Below are 22,155 nucleotides of genomic sequence, written 5' to 3' on the forward strand. Positions count from 1 at the left end.
GAAGTATAATTTTATGTTATTTATTACAGTGACACCTCGTGGGGGTAGGCAAGTAGTGCACTGCATTGGAGTGGCATATTTTAAAGACCGCAAATTAAGGAATGAATTCGAATGTTACCTACATTATTATTTTAGAGAGTGGGTTTAATAAGCTGACATCCACATACGACACCCACAAAGTATAATAATATGGAAATCCCTTATTAACCAGTGGACGTGTAAAAAATATATTATCACAATTTTTCGGTTAAGATAGTCAATTAGAATTAACAGAATATCATAGGCAGTGAATTTACATATACATAATTAAAGAGTATTTTTACATGGTAGGGCACGCATTTTGGCGATCACTAAGGGCGGTACGTCTTTAGGGATGTCACTGAATTATTCTGTTTCACTATTGATTAATGACATATAACTTACTGTTTAATGTAACTACAAGTCCTGCCTAAAGCCTTTCACTGTTATAGATGTCATTTGTTCTATTATTTTGCTGGCAGTCATCACGGTGTGCACTCATTATGATTGTTATACTGATATGAATAAAAAAGTATAACCATCTGTGGGTCTATTCTATACTTGTCTTATCGACCGCTAAAGTGATAAAGTGATAAATATTATCGAACCTAGGGTAGGTTTGTATCAAAGTATTAGCACTTATTGTAACAATTACAATAAGATGTTTATGATTGTTGCAATAAATTCTATATTTTAACAGCACCAAGAGGGGTACTGTTAAAATATTTCATTTATTGCAACACTCACTCCAAACATCGTACAGATCTAAATTCGTTAGTATAAAATATAACAACGTGATTTTAATGCTATGCGGCAATCTGTTTCCGGTACAACGGCTCACTGTGACTGTGATACGGCAACCATCAGACGTAGAATTTACATGTACCTAACCATTATTTATAGAGATTGTGGTTCTAAGATTCATAATGTTGATAGTATCGTTGTCTTTTATTTCAGAGAGCAAAAACTGCGCCCGCCCATGCAAGTTCGGCCAAAAGCCACGAAGATGCGTATTCGACTTCCGAGTGGAGGCCATGATGCTGGAGAACCGCACGGCCTTGGCCATCAACAGACAGGTGCCAGGGCCTGCCATCCAGGTCTGCCTGAACGATATTGTCATAGTTGATGTTACGAATGCGCTCCCCGGAAGCGGCGAGCTCGCTTTTCACTGGCGAGGTATCACACAGAGGGGGAGTCCGTTCATGGATGGAGTGCCAATGATAACACAGTGTCCAATTCCTGCCAGGGCAGCGTTTAAGTACGTCTTCAAGGCTGACCAAGTCGGAACGCACTTCTACCATGCACATTCTGGTAAGTAATATAATATATTTATTCGGCTATTATATTGGAAGAACTTAACCTTTAAATTGCGCAGATTGCGATATGTTCTACTGCGCAAGAATTTCATGTGATAAATTTAATTATTGTTACCATTATTATTTCTAACGGCTCTTACATGAAGTCTGTTGAATCGGTTTCTCTCGCTCGGCGTCGATTTAACTACCTAAGTGCATCATATTTTCTGTCAAAACTATCGAACTTCACGCTTATGTGGTATGTTTATCTCAATATAAAACTTTATTTAAACTAATACTTCAAAGATTATCTTACATTATAGAATATAGAATCTTCTGTAGTTTCCGTAGTAAGTTTCAGTTTGTGTTAAGTGCTAACGAACAATGGGTTTCTTCTTCTCTTTTCAGAGTTTGAATGAAAATTAATTAGTAGGACAGGGGTCCATTTTCTGCTTCACTTTCATATGTTTAGGCTCAATTTATATGGAACACGGATTTATTCAATACATTACCTATGTGTGTATTTTATTTAACCCAACTGTTGATATAATGTTACTTTAGATGACGTAGCCTCTTTGATTGCAAAATATATTTCTTCCTATTTTATCTATTCCTAGAGTCAACAATATTAGGTGCATCTAATCAAAATGTTATTATTTTAAAAATCGATGTCATTATCCAGTAAATACATCTTAATTGATAAATAGATGTCCATCATATTTCAATTGGATTTATGACTGGCCTTATTGTAGGCTGCAAGATTGTATGGAAATACTCCTATGATTATAATAAAGTTTTGATGCCTTTCTGATCATAATGACGAAGAAACCTTATTAGACAAGTTCCTCTTACCTACTGTAATATTGTTAATCTCGTACTGTAACCGATGGTGACATCACTGGAATGGATGGAATATTTTAGGATTGTAAAAGAAAGGTTAAAGCCAAACTGTTCTGTGAAGGTCAAAAATTAAGAATTTTGAGCTTAGCCTAAATAATCTGAAGCCTATGTATGAACATCTTTTATGTCATTATGATCTTTCGACCAGGGGGTCTATTCTATGCTTATCGACCGCTAAAGTGATAAAGTGAAAAATATTATCAAACTTAGGGTAGGTTTGTATCAAAATATTAGCACTTATTGTAACAATTACACGAAGCCGGTTTTTATTGTTGCAATAAGTGCTATATTTTAACAGCACCTATCTTGCTGCTGTTAAAATATCGCACTTATTGCAACAATAAAAACCGGCTTCGTGTAATTGTTACAATACGTGCTAATATTTTGATACAAACCTACCCTAAGTTTGATACTATTTATCAATTTAGTGTTCGATAAGTATAGAATAGACCCACATGTCCGATTCTAATAGGATCATATGGGCCTCCACAGAGTGGAGGTTTGTATTGACAGATTTTTGTTTTTTTTTTTACGAGAAATGGATGTCAGCCACTTGCTCAACCTATTAGGTCCATACTCTGACTCTTACACAAATTGAAAAACAATATGTGTACTAGCCAGACCCAGGATTCGAACCTGGGACCCTCGACTCTATAGGCCGGCATTTAAGCCACTCGGCCATCGTGGGTGTACGAATGATGACGGGTGTACGTCATTATGATACATTATCTTATCTCATCTTACACATTAACATTTCATAAACACATCAAACATGTTAAGGTGAGACCTTTGTTTTTGTACACTCAAGATTCGAATTTTCTACGAAGCGATAGTCTCTTCTATTTCATGAAAACCCGCCACTGGAGACAAATAAATTCGTCGTTCATATAATGATTATTTATTTTAAATTAGAGTATGTATATACGTAGGTACTTGAATTATATTGGGCTTGAAGAAGAGCCCGGGGATAATAATTACTGTCATTCAATTGAAACACGTTTTTTATCATCACACTCTTGTCGGTTTGTGGTAACTTATTAATTATTATAAATAATTAGCTATGCGGTGGATAGGTAGGTATTAAATGGAATATCTTGGATAATGAAAAAAAAATACAATAATACTTAATCATTATTAGTTATTATGTTTGACAAATATGTTTGTTTATTAATAATGTGTACCTATCTACTCGTAACTTTTCACCATGTATTAAAAAGTTTACTTTATAAACTAAATAAAAATATTTAAGAAACATAGCAATAACCATGTTGTTATACAGTGACGTCCCTAGAAAAAATGCCGTCCCATTTTTATACAGTATGTTTTATCATCCTTTCATGACTCCAATATCTAATAAATGTGTTGTATGGAGACATTACTAACAAAATATATACCACTAAAACATACAAAATTAAATTTAAATATAAAAAGCTAATAAATAAGGTAATTATGTTTAGACCCTTGCCCAAATCATCAGAGTCTGAGGTCCTATTTGGTTGATATTTCTGACACATTTGGTTTGTACCATTTAAAACACAGATTTATTATTTTCACACAAATTTAACTATGCTATTATTTTACAATATGTAAACAAAATGATTTTAGCTATTTCTATATATTTACCAAATCTACCAAATGATTCTCCTCGATTTGCCGCCTTTTGAGTAACTGCCGCCCCCCAAGCGACGCTCAATCTGCCTACCCCCACGAGACGTCACTGTTATATCACGTATTTTCACTACAAAACAGCAGTAAAGAAAATTAATAATTAGTATTTACTTATTTTATTGAACGAACACTACGAAGTACACATAAGTAATATTATTGAATGAAATAATATAAATACCAGTGGCGTACGGTCCATATATTCTTTATACGCGGAGCATCACCAGGGATATTAAATAAATTACTATCAATAACATTTTGCGTTTACTGCGTAAATTTTGCTAAACTTTACTGCTTCGAATGGTTCTATAATTAATACATTGCTCATGACTTCATAGATTGGTTATTATTATTGACATTATATTATATTAAGAATATTATGTAAATAATATGTTTAGAATATCGCAGACTTACCATTCCGTAATAAATCAAACCAAACTACTGTAAGCTCCGCTGGTAACAATACAATTAAATACCTACAAAATCTTAATTGTATAATAATAATATAACATATATTAGGAAAATATATATGTTTCAAACAGCACTCCTACAAGCAAATGTCACCACACGCCACTGATATATACTTTTAAATTTATGTGGAGACATAATAAAATATATTCAAAAGATACCGAGTGTCTCTTTAGAATTTATAAAGTTCTTCACGCAAATTTAATATATCGATATTGGCCTCCTAATTGGAATCGACAATGGTAGGTTAGTTCTAGACCTTGGATAATTAACTTTACTTATATGCTCCCGATTTCATAGATTATTTACCTTGGATAATAAATACCGTGTAAAGGTATGTATTTGGATCCAGATCTAGAGCATGCATGTTTCTCAATTTTCTATGTACTTAAGATAATACTATATTATAATATCAGTGTTTACATGCAATATTTACATTATGCGCGGAAAGTAAACACATAGAATTAATATTAGTATATCTATATATTATAAGAATGATTGAAAAAATTGATTATAAGCCATTAATTATTACAGTACTGTTACAAAATCGATTAAGATCGAATAATACGCAGGTATATTAATATTGCGTCTATGGAAATCTGATGAATTAACCTTGTGTATTGAATAAATAAAAGATTTCGCTTTACTTAGGTATTTTACTTCTCCTTGAAAATCCAGTTTGCGTAAGACATTTGTTTTAACTGTATTTTGGTTAAGTTACCTACTATGCAATTTAAATTAAAATACGCTGGGGAAAATTCTTTCATCCATGTAGAATGAGAATATTAAAAACAGTAATTAATGTAGGATATTAAAATTTCTTGAATCGTTTTATTTATTGTCTAATTTCCTCTAATCTTAATCCAAAGTTAAGTTTATCGTTAGCTATTTCGTTAGTATTTTAACGGTGTTGAAATCGTGCGGGAAATGTGTAATACGCGTTTTCCAGGGTCGTTTCTAATCAAATGAATTTTCATTAAAGGGGCAAAACTATTTGGCAATACCGACTGTGATTATGTTGCAACTTACTGCATAATATCGGATAGGAAACATGCAATACTTTTTGCGCAAGTGATTAATTTCATAATAGGCAATGATTAATTTAATATACGCAGTGGCGAAGTAGCAGAGCGTTCGGATCTGATGCCGTGGGTTGCAGGTCGTATCCCGCATCTGGAAAATTTATATACCTATTGGATTTTGAAGTGTTTTTGAAACATAATAATGAACCAATGGGTTGTGTTGGGCGAATGGCGAACTACCATTCATTGTAAACAGTTTATCACGACAGTTTTTATTAATAATAATTATTGGTTGTAAGTTATTACTTCGGCTATACCTTAGGTTCTCAAAGTGTGCGCTGCCGCTGAAGATATTTGGGGGGGGGAGGACTTTTAGGACTAAGTGGGCAATACAAATTAGAGTTTAACTAAATAAATATATTGTTATTACAACATCAGAGTCATCTTTGCGTGTGCAATTTCATCTGAGTATGTTATTAGATTTATAAAAAATCAATTCCATACTGTTTTAATTACAAGGCAGTTTTTTAAATTAAAAATGACACCATCTACATACATATTTTGGTTGAATTAAAAATTATATTGACAATTTTATCGTTACTTGAGATATAGACTTGCGTTACCTAACCTACGTACTGAAATTGGTATATAATGGGAATAATACAATTAATGTTATTTTGCATGGTTGTTTCTAATTAGGTTTTCATTAAAGAAGCAAAAAATGTTTTGCAATAGTAACCACTATACGTATTTTACTAATGCTGCTATGTTGTAATTTGTAGCATATCCGATAGCATGCAATATTTTTTTGCAATTCATTAATTTTATAATGATAATAATAACTACATTAGGTAGGCACCGACTTATGCCAACAGTACAGACATACATACTTATCTAAAGAATTGGCGGTTATTGACGGTAGTTTATCATATTTACGTATTGAGGTGGTCAATTGTTACAATAAGTTAACCGTCTAAACTGTCAAAAAGTGCTATGTTTTAACAGGCACTCTCTTTGGTTTGTTAACCTTTAGAGCGATATATACAGTTTTGACGGCTAACTTATTGTAACAATTATAATACCTCAATACATAAATATGATAAACTAGCATCGTTATCCGCCGATAGCTGCCTTGTGTATATAATAGACCCACAGGACTGGTTTTGTCCACTTCAATGGGACATTGTCAACTGATACAACATACAATAGTACAGCTATTTATACTAGGCGGGCCGGGTTATTATTAAACTATGTAGAATAATTATGAAGGTAGATACCTACTATATATTTTATTATAATTAATAATATAATATCTTTCTAATAAGAATTGACAGTTAACACCATTAAAGAAACTTAAAATCAAGTTTATTTGCAAATAAATTTTAGCTATAATAAAAATATAATAATTATGTATGTATGTGTAGTTACAGTAGGCGATGGCTGAGTGGTTACGTATCCGCTTGGTAAATTGAGGGTATCGGGATCGAATCCCGGGTCTGACAAAAATCACATGTTCGTCTTTAGTCTGTGTTTAGACCCAAAGCATAGGCCTAATAGCTTGAGCAAGTGGCTAACATCCATTTATCGTAAAAAAATCTGTTACGAAACAAATAAATCTTATCTACATCGAAATAGTTAAGAACCACTTAAAGGAAATTATTTCACAAACAATAAATTGAATGAATTATTCTTCCTGTTTCGCCATATAATATTATTGTATTCCTGAGTCTGGCGTGTAACACAAGGAGTAGGATTTCAACATTTTGACCATATAACTTTAAAATTTTCTCAGATCTCTTCTAATTGTTCCCATTTAGAGGTTTCACAATATTCGTACATTTAGGATGACATTATTTCACCACAGAATATTTTATTTCATTGATAATTTATTACGAACACAAGATATCTGAAGTTTTGTCTTTTTGCAAAATATCATTTGAAATAACAATAAATTTTCTTTTCGTTATGGATAATTTCTCATTTTGATCATTGATCGAAACAATATTTTACCTACATTTCGATTATTGTGGGTTGTCTTAAAAATAAAACAATTATTTTCTCATTTTTTATTTGAAAAACTTCATAATTTTATTGTTGTTGGTGATGTAATGCTAAAATTTTTATCTCTGGCTGGTGGTCGTCACCGTGAACGATACTGGTAAACCTGCATACTCTAACACTTATCATAGTCTGTGTTTAGGACTTAAAACAAATCGATGTGATTAAGGTGAAGTCTTTACTGGGCCCTTTTTAAAGAGGCACCTAGCGGAAAAATACGAAGCTTGCAATTAGAAACATTTTTTGATAATTTACAATTTCAACACTGTATTAATTAATAAATACGTATCTGAAAACATTAAAAAGATTTTTTTTAAATTTTAAGTCAAAGATAAACCTACAATTTATGAAAAATGTAAATTTTGTTTACATCCCCATCTTATTATAAAAAAAGTTTTCAATTTTACTTCGGAGAGATTTTTGACTAATCCATAGTTTTAAAATTTTTTATATTAATTTTAAAAAACATCGATTTTTATAAAAAAATACATGTGTATAACTTGAAATTTTTTATTCCACGCATTTTTATGTTTTGTTATTCTCGCGTTTGCATTAAATCAATAATATTATGTATAACAGTTAGTAGCTCACAGCATTACAGTTTATAAACGATCACAAAATTTGTGTAAAATTTTCATTAATAATAAAATTATTTGATTTTTTCTAATGTGAATTGTGGAGAAAATCGAAAAGTTTAGCAACTGACTTTAAAAATGAATGAAAATAGTAATTAAAAAAAAAAATGGGCAATTAATTTATTTAGAATGAATTTATAATTGAATTTTTGGTTTTACTAAATCTGCCATTCGTTACTTGTTTCTACGTGATGAAAATTTAACGGTTACGATAGTATCCAACAAAAACGTCCTGAAAGTCTTCTTTCGCAACATGGTCCATTTTTTAGATTTCTATTATTTCTTCAATAGCTTTGAGGTAAACAATGCAGCACATTGGCAATAATAATCGCTCACCTTGGATATCACAATCAAGGAAATGAAGCGTTGCTTACTGAAGTCAGTGAAAAATAGTAAAGTCTTTCACTTACTTATTAACTAGTAGTTAGCGGTAGACCGTTTAGATTTATATTTCATCGATGAGTACCCACTACAATTATTTAGAAATATGTATGATGTTTTTCTCCTCATGTAGAGGTTTTAAATTTAACCACTGTAGTATAGGATAGATTACATTGCTGTATAAAATAAGTCATAGCCAACAAGCCGATCGCACACATATTCGTAATTTTATAATTAAGTATTTGTGAATATTTTGTAATCTACGTTTTTAATAAATTAGCAGATTTTACATAAATTGAGCATTTTAAATTTAGCACTGTTAATAAAAAATAATACAATAATTAGTAGCTTTCTTCTTCTTGATTGTTCCCTCATGGCTGAGGATCGTGACCATCTTGGACTTTTCCATCTTTTGGGCGACTAAGACTTTCCATCCCTCTCGATCATCTGTGAGTGATTGCTACCCCAGTCAGCTCCTTTACTTGGTCGCTTCAATGCATCGACTCTTTTCCTCTGCTTCGGCTTCCCTGGAGGCTAGTAGCTTTAATACAGATTAAAAAACCACTTCAATGCGATGTATGTACATTTAAATTCACGCATATTGTTCATCTTAAAACACATAATATGAGACATATCTACTTATAAAAAACTATTTACCTCAAAGTCAGAGTATTTTAAATCCAATTTTAGCCTAAAACAAATTAATTATCATATTTGTCAAATATTAGTTTAATACACATATTGAGTCTATTCATTAAAAAAACCTGCAAAATTTAAAACAATAAAGCCACCAAGTACATTAACAACATGTACATTTTGAATTGCTTTTTAATTAAAGTGTTATGTAATCTGCCTCGTGGGTACTGGGTAGTGGATAGTGGATACAGATATAAATGCAATTTTTATTCATTTAAATACATGCACATATTAGTCACAAAATACATACCTGCCAGTAAACAACATTATAGGTATAGATAGCGCAACCAGAGTTGGTACGACACAGATACGAAAGATTGTATGTATTGGTGAATTTCTGAAGAATACAGTATTCTTTTACAGGCTGTTCCTTTTTTGAATGCGTCTGTGTGAGTATTCGGCCGCCTCAACTCTGGTTGCGCGATCTATACGTACATGCTATGTTTGCTCATGTATTATATACACTCAAATATTTAATATGAACCAGTGGCGAAGGGTGGAGGTAAGCTGTTAAGATCCGCCATAAATTGTACACATTAAACTTTGTTAGTCATACGTATTTGTTTTTATTGAACTAATACTACAATTTACAGGTGATGTTGGTTAGTTTTTAAAAAGCAATTAAGCCCTGCCTGGCCAACCCATAATAGTTTTGGTATACTTTGTGCAATATGACAAAATTGTGCACACTTTTTCATTCATACTTATTTGTTTTCGTTGGATTAAGAATACATATTACACATATTGTTGGTACATTTTTTTAAATTCATTAAGCCCTGCCGAAACTGAACTATAACAGATAAAAAAATATTATTCTATCTATAAAATATCCAAAGTTACGCATGATTTAATTGCATAATTTTATATATTTTAGAAACAACTGAGTATTTTTTACTATTATCTATTATGGCATGGTTTTCGCAGCGTTTAATTGAATTTTAAAAACTAACCGACACCATCTGTAAATTGTAGTCTTATTTCAATGAAAACAAATATGTATGACTGACAAAGTTTAGTGTGCACTAATTATGGCGGATCTTAACAGCCTACCTCCACCCTTCGCCACTGATATGAACATACACAAAATGACACATACTAATGAAAATCCATTCTGTTTGCCCATTTACATGGTTTCGGCTCGGTGATCTTAAAACATAAAAACGTGAAAAACTATATCAGTGCCATGTTTGCCCATTTATATGCTGCATCATTGCACATTAATTTCATAGACATAAAATAACATACTGGTGAAATCCACATAAATGCAAAAAGCTTTAAATGGTTTTCGTTTGGTGATCTTATAACAATCTTATCTCAATGCAATGTTTTCTCATCTAAATGTGTGTTAAAATTAAAATACATTAATTAAACAACACAAAATGCTGAAAAACCATCTAAATAATATTTTCTTTGCTCATTTAAAATGTGAATTTAGTACGTTGTTCACGTATTTTCTTCAGGCAAAGAGTCGATCAGAACAATGAACAAGTTGGTCACCCCTGCCATATAAATCATTGTAACTGTTTTTTTTCTGTGTTGCCCAGCACATAAATTAAATTACCATTTTCGCACCTAAGTGGAGTCTTCACAGCTTGATTATTATTTTAACAGATTTTTTAGAAATGATTGTTAGCCATTAAATTTGCCAAACACGCTGTATCCTTATCGATAAATACACATTATAATCTAATAACTAAAAGAAGATTTGATATTTCAGACTCTAGTGACATTCGAGGAAGTAAACATAGTAGATGTTGATCAGTGGCAATGAATTCATGGTTTTTAATTCATGGTAATCTAGAAGAAGTCTTGAGTCTTCAACAATTATTAATTTGCTTTTCAGTACCCTGCTAATTTGGGTCACAAACCACAAACACATTGGTATATTAAATATTGAATGCACTTACATAGTAATTGAAAATAATTGTATAAGTAGCTATAGTTTAATATTGGAACCCGCAATTTTTTTTTGTTAGTTAGTTCGATATTATTTTGGCTGATTCTATGAGTTTGAAATTAGATTTTTTTATTGAGAGTATTACAAATTATTTGTCTAGATTTTAACAATACTTTCACCATGTAATCTAAACTATCTTCCTCATTGATCATCAGATCATATATATGATTGTTTGCTAATTGGTAATTATAAATTTATAGTTAGTGTTTGTCTTTTGCAGTCTCTCATCACTTGGCTGGCTTATTTGGAGCATTGGTGGTGAGGCAACCCGCACCATTTGAATCAGCTGGTAATCTTTATGACCATGACAAGACTTCAGAGAATGTACTCGTTGTGCACGCTAAACACGCGATTGGCTCTCATCCTGCTGCGCTTAGGATCAATGGAGTATCGTCTGGACACAGAAAGTAAGTGTAAAATTTTAAAACGATATACTAATATATTTTTGGAGATCTTTATTATCAATTTATTGACTTCTATTTTGTCCCTAAAAGACGTATTAATAGTATTTCAAATATTCATTCATACGACATGATTACTAATTGTATAATTCACGCGTTTACTAAAGGTGTTTCAATAAGCAAAAATATATTAATGTATTTTAGATATAAAATAAAATAACAAGAATATTTGTGATTTCTTTATATATTGTAACACTGATATACGGCAATTTTATTATGTACACTATGTAACATTGTTTAAATATCCGACTCGGCTTCACTGACGGATGATTATTCTTTTGGCCATGTTTTCCATGACTCTTGCACATACATCCGGTTCTATTTCGACGATGAAGCGCCGGATATTATGTTTTGAGATCAAAAATAGGGTTGGCTTATCAACGAATAGGTTCTTTAATTTTGAAAAAAAAACTCCAATGTAAGAAGTCCAACGATCTCGGAGCTCAGTGGATGTCTCCAAAACGGGAAATAACACGACCAGGAAATAGGTATGGTGTTTCACGCGCATTATGACAGGTGGTATCATTATGCTGAAACCAAGTCCATTCCGCCCAATTCGGGTAAAAAAATATATGTAATGATGCCATGGTAATGGTTGTTATATACCGTCAATGTAATTCCAAACACTACATTTTGACGGAGGGTTTTGAATGTGTAAGTGTCCTACGAAAATGAACCACATATTATAGACGTGGACTAGTGTGTGTTGCAACCTTAAAATACACAAATATTGAATGAGCGTCAGTGCATAAACCGAGAGCAGTTGTCAGAATGAAGGACAAGCGTATTCTTGACATGTGTTTAAGTTTGTCCGATGTTCTTCCACACTCGAGTTCGGTTGCCTGTTACCCAAACCCGTTAGCTATTTCAGTTCCCATTATTTATGAGTACCCTGGGATGTACCTACCGCTTTCCCATAAACTATTTAAGGGCTTGTCAAGTTTACCTAAAATTTGGCAGTTCTGATTATTAACGTAACCATCTTGTTTGATTGATGGCACTTAAATTTATTAGAAAATATCACGTAATTTTCGCTGCACAATAAATTATCCTGAAATCATTATTTTAATAATAGTAACGATTTATACCCGTTGTCGTACTGTATAATTTTTCAGAACTAATTCCCTATCCTATGTACCTGTCTCAAATTTGAAATAAAAAAGTAATATCAGTGTAAAATGGCGGGAAATATAAAAGTATCAAATTGAACTAATATAACTTTACAAGTGGTAATTGGGTGGCTTAACAAAGTAGACAGATTTTTAGTAAAGCCACTATTCGTTTTATTCTCATGTATGTAGATGCCTATTTGGATTATTTATTTAAAATTTTGGCAAGGATCGCAAAATGGCATTCTAAATGAAAGTAATACCAGTTAATTTAAAAATTGGCTATACTTAAACAACTTTCAAATTTGTAAAATATGTTTATTATAGGTGTTTAGTCTATATTTATGAATTCGGTTGATGTCTATTGAAAACAAATCAATGTTATGCTCAAGTATGATGAATGAATGACAGTAACTAAACTAGGTAGGTACCTACCTACCTATTTGTTATTATTATTTCATTAAAAAACACTGTTACAAATTGCAATGTAATATTCGTTCAAGTAATAAATAAGTAATAAGTCAACACCTTCTTACTTATTAGAGTAAAAAAATATGGTTTTTGTCGGATATAAAAAAGCTGACGACAAAAAATGTGCTAGAAACAGAATCGGATCTTTTAACTAAAATAAGCCAAATAAATTAATGAAAAGATAATAACATCGAAAACAATTTTGTTGGATGTCTTATTCGATAGAGAATCATTTTGTTTTATTATTTCGTTTTTTTTGTTCGTGAAAATTATTGACAGACTTAGATTTATTTAAATTAGACTTATTAAATTAGCATCTAATTTTGTATTATTCAATAATTTTATATATTGTGGTTACCAATATTATCGACAGTGATATATTATAATTAGGGCCCGGATTTATATACTAGTGCATGTTTTGTTAGGGTGTATGCCCAGCTATGAGAGTTGCACAGAAATCTGTTTTGAAAGACGCAGAAACCAAAAATAAAATTTTATTGTACGTATAAATGCATATTTGAGACGTTAGAGCATATTTGAGACATTAGTGCATATTTCATAAATAAGTGCATATTTTAGGGCTTTTGTATTTATAATGTTAGTTTTTTTTAAATTATTTTATCGAAATATTTCTAAATTAGGTAGGTAGATAGTTTAGATGCACTTGCATTTTTAATGGCATCCCCGAGCTGTAGATTTATCAGAAAAAGTGAAGTCAACTCGGGCACCTTTATTTAAATTTTGCGCAATTACCTCTGTGGACGATGAGAGGTCGTTTTCCGCATATAAACAAAATACTGACAGATATGCGGAAAATTTTATTGCCAGAGCACAATATTGTAATTTTTGTCGGAGAAAAAAAACAGTACATAAATATGTAGTATTCAGGAATAGTACCTAGTTAAGTGTGTCGTTTTTGTTTTTTAAAGTTGTGTATAGTTTACATTGCATTTCTTATTCAATTATTTGTACTTGTAAACAAACTATTTTTAAAATTGTAATTGATTAACTTTATATTGATTATTTGTGTTTTTTGTTATTGTATTATATTGATTGAGATTATTAATTTGTTACTCGATTTTTATCAGTAATATTGGGTGAAGTGGGTCTTACAATTTTTTTCCATAAAAATGTAAATTTTTAACTACATATTTCTTTGGTTTTAGTGCATATTTTAATGATTTTAAGTGCATATGTGCATGCATATAATCATGTTTTTTGTTGCATATAAATCCGCTCCCTAATTATAATATAACTTAAACAATCAAGGAATTCCTAGCAATATATAGGTACAGTCACTCAACAGTATCCTTCAATATCCATAAACCGTCTCGCAAAGGTGATACAATCTCATCTAAACCTTTTTACGGTTACTCTCAAAAAAATGTTCAAACAACTGAACTGGAAACATTAAAGCGAATATTAAAGTCACCACGGTTTACATACTTATAACATTATCGTTTTCTCAAGAGATCTGAATGGTATCCAAAATCTGATACAAGAAATACTAAATACACAACTGTATACAAATGTCCAGTTCGAGCAGGTCTGCAAGTACATCTGTCTCAGACATGGTGAAGGTTTTCAGTCAGCAGTGGATTGAAATAGGCTGACGTTAATAATGAAACGTGGAAGCTTCTATGTGCATTATGTTAATTTGTAAGGTATTAGCATAATGCTAATAATTATAGCACCTTGGGTTCACGGGCATCTAATGTTAGTGATTATGTTATTAAATTGACGGTTATGATAAAATTGTCATTGGAAGCTGCTGACGCGGAAAGTTTAATGGCTTTTAATTCATTACCTACCGGAAAAGAAAGTGAGATGTCTTTTTTTAGAGTATCTAGATACGCATTTATTTCACGGTAATAAGCATTGTTTTCTCTAATCTCTAATACAAATCAGCAACTAAAACGAGACAATTTTAATGATGAATGTAATAGTTGAAGACTATGTTTTGTAAAACTTTCATCAATTTCGTCGTATATTTACTTAGGTATTTAATTAATATAGAAAATGTACATATTTATACAAATTTATGTTAATTCAAATTTAACGTAGTAGATATGCTACGAGGGTGGGTCAATAAGTCCTTAGAAAAGCCGACAGGTGGCGCGACTAGTACTGTAAGCGGTTTGTTTTCATGCAGCGGCACTACCGATTCAGTATGCTGCGAAGTTTCAATCAGATTGGTCGGGTTATTGTGTGTTTCTCGTACATTTAAAAAAAAAATTGCTTGTGGAAATGAAAAGGAAATAAAAAATGAGTTGGATTTAGTTCACGGCATATCTGCTCCTTCACTTGCAACTATTTATAACTGGTTAAATGAATTTAAACGTGGTCGTACATCAACAAAGGATGAACCACGCTCAGGACGTCCTGTAGAGGTGACTACACCAGAAATGATCAATAAAATCCACGATATGGTGTTAAGTGACCGAAGATTAAAGTTGAGTGAGATAATTGAGGTTACAGGGATCTCAAAAGGTAGCGTCATTTCTATTTTACATGACAAATTGGGCATGAAAAAAATTTCTGCAAGATGGGTGCCGCGTTTGCTCACAGTCGACAATAAACGCAATAGGGTGGTGGCCTCTAAAGCCCTGTTGTCGCTCATGCAACGCAATCCGGATGATTTTTTTCGTCGCTTTGTGACTGTAGATGAAACATGGATACACCACTATACTCCCGAGACGAAAGAACAGTCAAAGCAGTGGATTGCGAAAGGCGAACCATGTCCAAAGAAGGCGAAAACCGTAAAATCAGCTGGTAAGGTTATGGCTACTGTATTTTGGGATGCACGTGGAATTATTTTCGTTGACTATTTGGAAAAAGGAAAAACAATAACAGGGGATTATTATGCATCTTTATTGGACCAGCTAAAAAACAAAATTGAAGAAAAACGGCCTCATTTAAACAGGAAAAAAATCCTCTTTCATCAGGACAATGCCCGTGTTCACACATGTTTACGATCAATGGCTAAAATTGAAGAATTGAAGTTCGAATTGGTCGACCACCCACCGTATTCGCCAGATTTAGCCCCCAGTGACTTTTTCCTTTTCCCAAACTTAAAAAAATGGCTAAGTGGACAACGTTTTTTTTCAAATGAAGAAGTCATCGATCGGACAAATGCTTATTTTGAGGACCTTCCGAAAACTTATTTTTCTGACGGTTTAAAAAAAATTGAGAAACGTCTAACCAAGTGTATTGAGCTCCAAGGAGATTATGTTGAGAAATAAAAAAAAATACAAAAATAAAAACTGTTTTAATGCTTTTTTCTAAGGAATTATTGACCCACCCTCGTACAATAATATGAAAGTATACCCATTCGTCATTGATTTTATAATAGTAAGGGTTATTCAATTTAAGTTTATTGATGACAAAATATTATTTTAGTTGTGAAACAGGGACACAATTATTCTAGAGAAGATTTTTAACACATTATTGCTCTGTAATAAGTGATAACTAACGGATGTTATTTTAGATTATGAATCATTTTGAATCATTTGTAATTTAGTATTAGAATAAACTGTTGATTCAAGTTGCCTCAAAGAAAAAGTGTAGAGTTGTTAAATTGTAAGATTGCAAGGTAGCGGCGGATTATAATATCATAATTGTGTAGAAGGCTAAAATCAATAATGCAGCATGGAATAGACTGAATGATTTTTACAGTATATACCAATGTCATTGTCTATACCCCATAATGACCAAACTTGTTATTCCTGTCTTTTGACGTATGAAACATTGTATCTACGTATATTTGACGTATGTAACACCGATAAATCAACCAATCACGTAGTTAAATTTGAATTTATGACACACCTTTAATAAGTAACTTGTTTTTTTTAATTGATGTCATTATCAAAACACAGTTCAAGAACACTACAAGTAAAAAATATATACCGTTTGCACCGACGTTTTTAAAACGTTACACCGTATTGACAGATGATGGTATTAGCTACCACGTGATACTGCGTTAAATTCTATTTGCCAATATGTGAGAAAACTGTCAAAGCGGGACAGCATGTATATTCTAAATATGCCTTCCTAACTGTATTTTTTTTATAAAGGTACTTATTAATACCTAAGTTTTTACTAAATACATCTACCTACTTACATTTATGATACCTACCTTCTCAATTACCTATTATTGATCAATATTTAAAATTTCTTTATTAAATTAGAGTCATTATAATTTTATTGCCTACAGCTGCACATTGTTAATAGGGACATTCTGTTATTGCACTGGTATAATAGTAACATGTTTGAAACTAATTGAGTTTGTGGTCTACAGTTATTATGCACTTGCAAGTGTGAAAGTGTTAACCTCATCCGTTTCATTCATTATGGATATTGTGAATGATGATTTATCATAATGGTATTAGGCAGTAAATGAGCGTGGCAGAATATGGTGATGTATTTTATAGTTTAAACATTCGTAAAGAAATTGTGGTCACACCGGTATAGTAAAACTCGATGCTAAACATGTGAAAACGAAATGAAAAATAATTTTATTCTACCTGCAGTGCTAGCAAAAGTTTATTAACATATAAGGCATACTTTGTATTATAAGCTAAATGTAAGCATATTCACAGAAAAATATTGCCTTTTACTTTATTGTGAATTTTTTTGTAAACAATGCAGTAGATTGATGAAGACAGGGATTATCAGTTTGTATTTAATATCATACCTTAGTCATAATATCGTGTAAACCTCATAAACATAAAACAAATACAGTAAAAAACAAAGATGTTGAAGAAAGCATCCCAAGATTCTAAGGGTATGAAAATAAAGAAAAAAAGGACCGATGGTCTACCCACGGATTACAATACTGGTATTTCAAAACCTCGATACCGAAATGCCGGTTTTAAAAATCAGAAAATACCGATTTTCGGCATTGAAAGTGGTAACAAAATGTATTAATACAAGATTAAACAGGAATGTATTTTTTCTGTCTGGTTACGCGATATCTGGGTTACTTCCATTGCCCTTCGACGTCATTAATGACACGAGCAGATTTGCGAAATACATTTACATTATAGGTACCTAGATAGGTACCTACTTCCCTAATTTTAATTTTATCCAAATATTTTCGCCAGTCGCTCGTGGGTTTTAGAAGTTGACAAGTGTATATCTAGATGTATCTGAATTCGTGAATAAATACTGTTCGTTTGTATAATCATAAAGCCTCAATTACATTGAGCTTCTTTACGAGCTGTTCATTGACGAATTTACAATCTGCCTGTAAAGTCGCCCAGTGTAATCATCGAATAAGCTAATAAGCAGGTCGTAAACACTCTATTGAGATAAGTTGAAAACCGGTCAACTTTACACGCTACACGCCTGCGTCTGCGCAGTAGAGCGCAGTACCAACCTCCCGGTAAAAAACGAACTACGTTCCGTCAAAATAGTCGCTGGCTTGTGGCTTCTCAGCGAATGGAAAGTTTTGTGTGTAATCATCAAATCGCAGTAGCTGAATCGCCCGCTTTTAAATTCGCCAATAAACAGCTCGTAAAGAAGTTCAGTGTAATTGCGGCTTTAGTAACGTCAGTCCTAGTGGCAAATATTAATATTTTCATGATGAAATAATAATTTTAAACTATAATGGACTTGCCTATGCCTAATTTTTTTGTTTATCTACTAAAGCGTCGACACAATGATGGAGAAATATATTTTTTTTAAACAAAAAGCGAGCAAAATTGTGTCTCTTACGGGATACAAGTAAATAAATTGCTAAATTTAATAAGTACAATAAACTAATAAAACATTAGGTGGAATTATCAGTGGGCACATACATGAATCTAAGGACACTTCATAATTTATTGAAAGATCATTTGAAGACGAAAGTGTCAATAGTTCAACTAAATACTACGCAGGTATTTGTAAACATCAGTATATCTACTCCATTTTACGCTTACCTATTTTTAAAGAATTACTTATATGCACATATTTCGATATTTGTGCTATAAAATATTATTATTTTAAAGAGATTTTTATATCTATATTAATTATTAGATACTTTTGTTTCAATAGGAAATACCGGTATTGGTATTTTCATTCGGTATTGCAATCTTTACAAGTCAATCTCGCAAAATTTCCCAACATTGCGACTCAGACATAAAACACTCATGACATTTCAAAGATCTGAAAGCCCGAATGAAACTTAAAGAGTCTATTACTTATTAAATCAAGATTTTTCAATAATTTTGTGTGTTTAAAAAGAAATTTTTTCATTACGAGAAAACCAAGGATAAAAATCTCTTTGAATTGGATGAATAGTTTCTTTCAACAATAAAGTTGCCGAGGGTTTGATGGATTTAGTGCATTATACTAAAACGAAAAACCAATGACATACTTTTTAATTAAATATAATAAAAAAATATTTTAGTATTTTTAAATTATTTATTATTATGGAAACAATTTATAAATAAATGAAAACATAGTCATCATATGAGTGATGTTTGTTTTATACTCGTAAAATAAAATTAAAAAAAAAACAAACAAACCAGTTTTCGCCTAACCTTTAGACTTTATACCTACATACCTAAATGTGGTTTTTAAAAAATGCCGATAAATTCATGAGTTCGCTCCTGCCACTAACTTTCATAGAACAATTCAAATGTCAAAATAACATAGATTTTCGTTATGCAGTAACTGGGAATTATGATAAGCTGACATTTAGATTTAGCTATCTTCAGCTGTGACCTACCTATCAGTTACTTATAACCGTGCATGGAACATACATGTTTTCGATATTTAATTAAGGGAACCAAAGAAGGCTCCATCTTCTATACGCAACATCTTTGATATAAACTGTATTGTTTTCATTTTAAATTTAATAATTCGAAATTCAAAAACTGAAAACATTAAATACGTAGTGTTTTATATCCTTCCATGTTCTTCATGTATCTACGTTCCAGATGAACATTATGGTCATACGGAAATATTTTTAGTGTATAGCCGCGTTAACTAAGATAGCTAAGGACATGGATATTGTACCACCGTTTTTCTCAAAATATCATAAAGTATCAGGACAGCATGATATGCCGAAAAGTAAACAAACCTGAGAATAATACAGATAATTTTTTCAATAGGTACCAATTTTCCAATATATTTTCCTGTCAGTAACGGATTGATAGATAATGATACCTATATAAATCTTTCCTCGATGCGAGATTTTTTCCCCTTAAAATTCACAGGTTTTATTAAAAAATGTATTAAAAAGAAGACTATAATGTAATTTTTACTATCTTGTCACTTTCATACAATTTATAGGTTTTCGTCAATACAGTTTATTTTATTATTATATTTAAATTACGATTTTATACGTATTTCAACAGTTTGCATTTTACTTCTCCGCACAAACATTTTTGAATATTAAACATCAAATATGTACATTGATTTTATTTTACTATAGTTGGATTTAAAAAGAAAAAATACCAGAGCCAAATTAATGCATACATAATATTATATTGATTAAAATATTCTTCATCTGCACCAAGCCCAAATTTGTCATAGAGTATCTGTGAATATTATTTAATGATTCACCATTTTGTGCATACGAATGTGCAATTTTAGCATTATAGTGTCCATAATAAAAAAAATATGAACGTGTATCGGTATACTATTATTATTATGTAGATTTTTAGGTTACGATCGCAAAGAATAATCAAAGACAGCGTTCTATTCAAAGTCAAAACCAGCAAGTCACCTAAATCCAAGAGACTTATCCAGTCACGAATGGAGAAACGTTTATTTTTTGTTCACATTTCTTTTTTTGACCGTAAAAAATAATATATTACCGTGTACATATACTTATAATCTTAGAGAGAGTACGATACCTACCTACTTACCCACTCACAGTTACGAATCGACTTGACCTAGAAATTAGTGAATTTGTAAATCTTTGAAGACGCATATTTTAATTGTATATTTTGGACAACTAAAATTATACTAAGATTTCGGAAACAACAGAAACATACTAAATAATTAAACTTTTAAAATTAATTAAAGTAGTGTTAGTGTTACAGTACTTTATTGCAATTCTGTAATATTTTAGTGTGGTTGAGTTGACGGACAAAGAAATAAATTTTATATTATAATTTAAAAATTTTCAAATAAGGAAGCCTGAAATACGCGCGGGTTTTCTGCACAGTTCCAATTTTAAAAACATGGAAGTCGGTGATAGTAAAGTTTTATAAATCAATAGTGTTGCTGTCATTCGTATTACGCACTGAAATATGGATAATAATACCTATAAATTTGATTATACGTGCATATTATAATATATTGTGATTGTTGCTAAACATAATGAAAGCCCATTTTGCAAAGCATGAAAGGTTTTAATTAGAAGATACTATAGCCATACTTTATTAATAATTATTTAATATGGAAATAATACTTTTACATAACGCAAGATATTTTCTTTGGCGGTACTAATAAATGATAATCGGATCAGTGTTGATGTCATCATAAAATATAGTAGATGAGATAAGTTATATTGGAGCAGAGCTCGAAATGGACCGGAACGCACCGGAGCGCTGTTCCTGTTCGTGAAAACGGTAAAATTATCGCTCCGTCTTGTGGAAAAAATAATTTGACCGAATGAGCTAGATAAGCCACATAATAGAATATCTAATACACTTATTTTTATAAAAAACACATAGAATTTGATAAATATGTGAATATCTTCAGAAAACTGTCGACCGCTCCGGTTCGTAAATTTTTCCATTTCGAGCGCTGTATGGGAGAAAAAAGTGATTAGAAACTAGCAATTTAAATAAATAATTCATTTTAACATTATTTTTAAAAGAACAGAAATCGAAAAAGAAATGTTTGTTTCACAGCTAATAAAAATAAGTCATAAATAAATTAATGCAGGTTAGAAGTTTAGTCATTGTTTTGTATGTAGCATTTATTTTACTTATAAAATATAGGGTTCAAAAGATCAGCATGTTGATTTTCAAGCAAACCTGGTATAATATTCTAGCTTTACTATTAGAAGTTAACTTCTAAT

General features: G+C 31.4%; 1 protein-coding gene across 1 annotated transcript in view; it reads left to right on the forward strand.

Moving 5' to 3' along the window:
• LOC147064582 (multicopper oxidase 3-like) overlaps positions 1–22,155 on the forward strand; it is a 77,850-nt gene that overhangs the window by 2,756 nt on the left and 52,939 nt on the right. The window contains exons 2-3 of the mRNA XM_085957720.1: positions 976–1,329; positions 11,316–11,502. Of these exons, the coding sequence (XP_085813846.1) occupies positions 976–1,329; positions 11,316–11,502 (541 nt within the window). The remainder of the gene's footprint in view (positions 1–975; positions 1,330–11,315; positions 11,503–22,155) is intronic.

The sequence above is a fragment of the Rhyacophila brunnea genome, unplaced genomic scaffold (assembly GCF_057557595.1).
Source record: "Rhyacophila brunnea isolate RB1 unplaced genomic scaffold, BYU_Rbru_1.0 scaffold_7, whole genome shotgun sequence".
NCBI classification, from domain to species: Eukaryota; Metazoa; Arthropoda; class Insecta; order Trichoptera; family Rhyacophilidae; genus Rhyacophila; species Rhyacophila brunnea.